This window comes from Marmota marmota, unplaced genomic scaffold (genome assembly GCF_001458135.2).
Source record: "Marmota marmota marmota unplaced genomic scaffold, marMar, whole genome shotgun sequence".
In the NCBI taxonomy this organism is placed as follows: Eukaryota; Metazoa; Chordata; class Mammalia; order Rodentia; family Sciuridae; genus Marmota; species Marmota marmota.
Window position 1 is genome coordinate 21,225,462 of NW_026000019.1, and position 6,817 is coordinate 21,232,278.

The 6,817-nt window shown below is 44.7% G+C and overlaps 1 protein-coding gene across 1 annotated transcript in view; it reads left to right on the top strand.

The window, feature by feature from the left end:
- Positions 1-6,350, top strand: part of Sele (selectin E) — an 11,330-nt gene extending 4,980 nt beyond the window's left edge. The window contains 6 exon segments of the mRNA XM_048810226.1: positions 1,314-1,479; positions 1,900-1,942; positions 2,457-2,640; positions 3,457-3,478; positions 3,580-3,652; positions 4,531-6,350. Of these exon segments, the coding sequence (XP_048666183.1) occupies positions 1,314-1,479; positions 1,900-1,942; positions 2,457-2,640; positions 3,457-3,478; positions 3,580-3,637 (473 nt within the window). The 3' untranslated portion in view covers positions 3,638-3,652; positions 4,531-6,350.
- Positions 6,351-6,817: the final 467 nt, after the last annotated feature.

The following is a 6,817-nucleotide window of genomic DNA, read 5'->3' on the forward strand; positions in this document are numbered from 1 at the left end:
CTCCCTCGCTTCTCTCTGGTCACCCAGACAACCAGCATCAACCAATGCATTACCTTCACAGGTAGGCAGCGTCCCAGACCAGTGTCCTGTGGCACCACATGTCAGAGCTGCAGAGCCGTTGAGCATCCAGCCCTCAGGACATGCAAACTCACACACAGCGCCAGACACAGGCTCCCCACTGCAGCTCATGTTGACCTTTCCTGGAGCTGCCAGGCTTGAACACTGTGCCACTGCAAATGACAGGCACATGGGGGGAGGGGTTAGGAAACATCTGCTGCAAACTTGTAAAGTGGCCCAAGTCACCGACAAGCCTAACTTATAAACACTACATAGAACTCAGCATGGGGGAAATTAGAATCAAGCCCCCTGAGACCACTGAGGCTCACAATCTTATGAGGCACGTGACCTGCACCCTCAAGTCTGAACTCACCCTACCTTGGCAGGAGGGGACCTCGTGTGTCCACTGCCCCTGAGATGTGCACTCCAGTTGAGCTGATCCATGTAAGTCAAAGCCATCGTCACAGTGGAAGGTGCAAGAGGACCTGTAGGTGAACTCTCCAGTAGGGGAAGGAGAGCACTTCACGGAGCCATTCAGGGGCACAGGGAGAGCATCGCACTGCACAGCTGGAAGGCAAGAGTGAGCCCTGTGGAGCCCTGTGTGCTGCGTGGCTGCAGGGGTCTCCAGGCAGCACCCCCCCCCCCGGGCTCCCCAATAGCTTCTGTCTTAAAGCCAAGTAGAAACAAAGATGTTTCTTCATATCTGGGCTCTCACTGTCCCAGTCCCCTGCGAGGCCACACTGGAGCCCTTGGATTCCTCTGCAAAGAAAATCCTGGCTCCCAGGAGAACCCACAGCTGGATCTATGTTGGAGTCTCCAGAAGCACCAGGAAGACAAACCACCTGGCCTCACTCTGGGCTGGATAAAGCTCCACCCTGCAGAGCTGAGGCTCAAAACGGTGGTCAGAAAATACCACTGAGAGACTGCAGGCCATTTGGTATTTGAAACCCAGTTCATTTAGGACTAAGCAACACCCCAAAAGTAGAGACTCCTCGTTATTCCCTGACCAACTGGGAAGATGGCTGTTTCCTTTGAGTTCCAGGCCCTCACCTATAATGGCATCTACTAAACAGCAGCCGTTAACCGGGAATTGAGCACTGTTCTTCTGACATGCAAAAGAAGTTAAGTCAAAGGAAAGATTTTATGTGTCCAGAGGGCAGTTACAGATCCTGGATGCGTGCAGATGGCCAAAAAGAAAGGAAGAGAAGAAGGCACCCGGAATATGTGCCAGCTTGTAGCTGGCTTTGGGGTTGCAGCTCTTTGCCCCTGGAAACCATTCCATGCTGTATTTGCTATGAGGAAGCTGGTGCCTGATAAGAAACCTGCAGGTCTCCAATATCCTGGAGTTAAGTTTCAGTGCTCATGTGTGCGCAAAGCCATCTCCCACCTGACCCACACAGGGGGCTTCCCCATCACTGCTAGGTACTAGCAGTTGCAGAAGAAAGGAGGAATGAGAAGAGTTTCAGCTTCAGGTCATGTTCTTATTCTGCTTTCTAAATTTTCTAATGTGATTTTCTTTAGACTAAGAATTCTGCCTATTCCATGCCTCTGTCTACAAAGTATATTAACATAGCATTTTTTAAAACCAGCAAAGCATTTGCTCATGCTACTGTATACAGACTTTCCCTGGTTCTTTCACATGAGTCTCAGGTATGAATGTCACTCATCAAATCTGACATCTGTGGTTAAAATGGACATGTGCTTTCATTTCCCCTGCGCAAGCTTGAAGATCTTTTAGAAAGGAAAGTGAAAGGAGAGAATCCCTGGCTCACCTGTACACACTGGTGTTTGCTGTGTCCACTGCCCTTGTGCTGTGCATTCAACCTGGGCTGGTCCCAGCAGCCTGAAGCCCCCTTTGCAGCTGAATTTGCAGGAGGACTTGAAGGTGAGCTCTCCAGCAGTGGAGTAGCTACAGTGCACAGAGCCATGCTGAGGCCGGTGGATGGCTTCGCATGTCACAGCTGAAACACATGTTCCCATTTATATCAGCAAGGCTGGCTTGCCCACTTCAAGTGTAGGTTGAGAAAGAGAATGCTTACTTCGCCCAACGTGGACACTCTACCTTTACACAGCGGCTTCTCGTCATCCCAGTTCCCAGAGGAGGTACACTTGAGGTTCTGAGCTCCCACTCGTTCGAATCCTTCCTTACAGCCAAATGTACATGTGGTGTTCCAGGGGGAGCGTCCAGGGCCCAGGCCACAATCCATGGTTCCATTGGCTGGATTTGTCAAAGCAGCACACTCCACCACTGGGGAGTTGAAAGAGCTGGCAGGGTAGAGTTCTGCCTGGCAGAGCTGGGGCAGCCAAGGGGAGCTGGACAGGTCTAAAGGGCAGGTTAGCCACCTCTGCCTCATGACTTGAACCAGATGGGGCTTCTGCTCCTGGGAACGAGGTGATAGAAAAGGAGAAGTGGACGGACAGAAAGACTTTCCAGCCAGCTCCTCATGCCCATCCTCCCCTCTGTTGCCGCAGCTCCCCCCGAGTCCAGCACTCCCTTGGCAGCTGGACTTTCTGCTGCAGGAACCTCCCTCGCGGCACTGACGTCAGTCCTCCTCTGGCTTCTGAAATACTTTCGGAAGAAAGGTGCGGGAGCTTATGAATGTGCTCCAAATATGTTTTCTCATTGATGAGTTATGGTTTCTCTTATAAATTTAGACAGTTACTAGAATCTAGTAATTGCACAAACACTAATATACTGCTTTATAATTAAGCAAAAGTCTTAGGAAGAGTTCATAAAGCAACATGAAATTTGAAATATTTTAGGAAATATAAATGTTAGCTGTGTTAACCTTGCTCAACTCCAGGAGGTGCTACTTGCTTTGAATTCTGTGTTGTCTCTGGAGTTGTGCAATGGGACTGACATGATTTGTGCTCCTGGGAAGTTGGATAAATGTTTCCTTAAAAAACTATTTGGAATACAGTCTTATTTTGGAATATTGCCTAAGGAATATGTGAACACATCTATTCATACTCATGGTTTGTTTGGCTTAAAGAGTATCGAAAAACACGTTATTTATTTATTTTTTAAATCCCGGTTATTGAACCCAGGGGATCTTAACCATATGATCTTAATCACATCCCCAGCCCTTTGTATGTTTTATTCTAAGACAGGGCCTTGCTAAATTGCTGAGGCTGGCTTTGAACTTGCAATCCTCCTGCCTCAGCCTCCTGAGTTGCTGCGACCGCAGCCATGTACCATCTCACTCGCAGGAAAATGTTAAAACTACTTCAGACATTTAAGAAATAAGAGTCTATGTAAAAAACAATTCCTGACTTGGGCTTGCCCTTTTATTGTTGTGCACTTTGCATTTGCCTTAGTCACCAGGTTATATTGTGTCTGGATTGGCAATGTCCTTAAAGGCCATTTGGTCTAAAGGAATGGTTTTCTTTCTTTTGCAGCAAGGAAATTTGTCCCTGCCAGGTAAGCTGCATTCTTGTACAAAGCATTCTGTGAACCTTCTGAACAGTTTCCTCTCTTCATGTGGAAACAGTGGCTTATTACTGTTCTCACCTGTCCCACAGCAGCTGCCAAAGCCTTGAATCCCATGGAAACCGCCAGGTGCCTCTGGACTCCATCTAAGCTCGAAGGAGTCTGGTAAGACTTGCAAGTGGCATGTCATGAGGGAGCATCTCCCTAGGCGTTTGGCTCATCCTTGGGCCCCTTCCAGCCTGCATTGTCCTCAGGACATCTCCATCTCCATCTCCATGGCACTTACTGGAAAGGTGTTTTGTTTCTTTGCAGGAGAGGGAAGAAACAGAAATCTGGCTTTCTTGAGCCATTTCCTTTATGAAAGATAATAATGATGGTGACAACTGACCCTTATGTGGCACTTACTGTGCCCTAGGAACTGTTCTAAGCTAGGAACTCCATGAGATAGGATGATTATTCTATTTCTCCTGACTTAGATGGAGCAGAGGAGGCAGAGAGAAACGAAGTGACTTGCCTGAAGTCTCAAAGCTCCTAAGTGGTGTGGCAGGATTCAAGCACAGGCAGTGTGGTTCTAGAATCTGTGTTCTTAAACATCTGCTCTGCTTTGTGAGGATTTGGAAGGGTCAAGTAAAGTCCCTTGAAATACTTAAAAAAATATTATATGATTTTTGTACAACTTTAGATTAATGGAAAAATTGAAAAATCTTAGAGTTACCAGCATCTTGAACTAGCATGATTCATTTGATGCAACTGATGGATCAGTATAGATGCATTACTATTAGTTAAAGTCCCCAGGTTACTTTAGTGTTCACTGTGTTGTGCTTTCTGCAGGGTTTAACAGATATGTAATCACCTGTAGCCACCATTACTGTGCCGTAAAGAATAGTTTCCCTGTTCTAACTGAACAGCACTTGATGTTGCTATTTGGGTGGCCCCAGGCAGAATGCACAGTAGCCTGTGCTGGGATGTGCATTTTGTTGTCACTTACAGTATGCATTATGCTGAAGTTTTCTGGTGACATGCACGTTTGCTTGCGCTTGCAGGAACACTGCATCCCGGGAACTAGACTGAACCACTGAAGACAGCAGAGGTGTCCTGCCCCCTGGCCTTCCTGGCCCATTGTCCTATGCCTTGACAGCTGGGACCATGACTTCAGTGGATTAAGTTCAGAGCCAAGTGCAGTCTTCCACCAAAAAGACTCAATCTTCTCGTTCCTATTCTCAGGATGAAGAAATTGCTGGCTAGGCTATTAGAGGAGAGGGTCTTCTTCAAAGCAAGCTGAAGAAATCAAGAGTCTGGACTCTCAGAATTCCTTTCCTAACTCTCGGTTGGATGCTCTGAATCTCAGTGGAGAAACAATGTTTTCTGGCTCTGTTTCTCTTGTCCCTCACTGTGTTGCAACTGCTAGTTACAGTATTGCATTTAGGGGAGTACATAATAATTATCAACAGTTTACAGGAAACCAATTGTCCAGTGATATTTGGCTTCCAACTTGGGGGTGGGGGATACACGACAAGATTTTTAATGCCCAGAGACAACTGCACAGGAGGCTGTTGGTGGTGCGAGGTGCAAATCCTACTTAGTACTCAGTGCCAGGATCACCAAGCATGGTCCTGATCATGTCCCTGTGGGACTCAGGGCTTTTAAAGTGTTCTTAGAGGTAGTATTCTTCCTATTTGCCTTGAATATAGTATGCTCCTCCTCAATTCTTAATTTAGAACAAGGTTTACAAGGGACTTTTGACATTGGTAGGTGTTGTCGACTATGATAGGGTAAATATTCCTGATCTAGGTTGCCACCTCCTTGTTTATTAACAAATTTAAATTTGCATTTGCTGTAGATTTATGTAAACAAACATGCAAACCAGTATGATGTTCTGAGGTTTTACTGCAATTGTGTGGGACATGATGCTCTCAGGAGAGTGAAAACTGAACACAGGGTTTGATTCTTGTTACCAGAGTTTTACACAAATTATTGCTTTCCATGATGAAACTTCCATGAGGCCAAATTTTCTGATTTGATAAAAGCATCAAAAATGTATGAATTGTCAAGATCATTGTAAAGTCATGTGTAGCTAATAAAAAAAGCATCAACACAAACAAATGAAGGTACAATTTTGTGACTTTCTTTGTAAAAATAAATGTAGACATATTGATGTGCTTTGCCCTCCTACAAAGGGGTTTGCCAAATGTCTGATGTAAATACAATTCTTTTGTATTATGTAAGATTTTAAATTCATAGGAATTCACCATGTAAAGTACCAAGTGGATTTTCAGAGTGAAAAGTCTAATGATTATTTTTAGTCGTTTTATTCTGTATATTAGTATTCCTGGAAGAGAGTGTTAGGTTTCTAAGGAGAGTTTAAAATTCCTAAGGAATTTCCAGGTATCACCGACAATGAGACATTCCTGGTCAGTAAGTGCCAAAGCTGCCCACATCAAAGCTTTCCCACATTTCTTTTAACTTAGCATGTTGAAGAGGAACATTTCAAGTAAGTGCTGCCTGAATGTTGGCAGGGCAGAGCCAGCAGTAAACAGGGAGGTGTGATAAAGATGAGAAAGCAGTGGTTTCTTAAGGGGCAGAAGGACTCAGGGAAGGGGGACTATTGTGATCAGATTACATATGGAAAGAGTTATTATTTTCTCTGAAATTGCTCAAATGTTGTAAATATTTACATATTCTGCGTTAAAAATAACTGCATGAAATACAAATGTGGTGTGTTTGGGCTTCAAATAGTATTTTAAATTATGACTTAGAGTATTTTACAGTTTTAATGTGTGTATTTATTTAAGGTTTTGCCAGGTTTATTATATTTGACATAGCAGTTAAAGTCTGACAATAAATGTGTGCATATTTATCTCTGTATAGGCTCTTTCTTAAAACTTTAATTGCAGCTGGGTGCAGAGGTGCATGCCTATAATCCTAGAGGCTCAAGAAGCCAAGGCAGGAGGAGGAGGAAGAGGATCACAAGTTCAAAGCCAGCCTCAGCAATGTAGCAAGATCCTATCTCAAAATACAAATAAATACATAAAAGGGCTGGGTGTGTGGCTCAGTGGCTGAGTGCCTCCGGGATCAATCCCTGGTATCAAAAAAGAAAAAAAAATGTATTGAAATAAAATGTACAAATGAAATATGCCTTTTTAAATTTTGCAAGATCAAGCAACCAGCAGCACCATCTAACTCCAGAATATTCTATCACCCCCCAAAGAAACCTGTCCCCATTAGCAGTTTCTCCCCATTCCTCTCTTCCTCCTGTCCCTGGCAACTACTAACCTAGTTTTGCACCTATGGCTTTGCCTATTCTGGGAATTTCACACTAGCAGACTCACA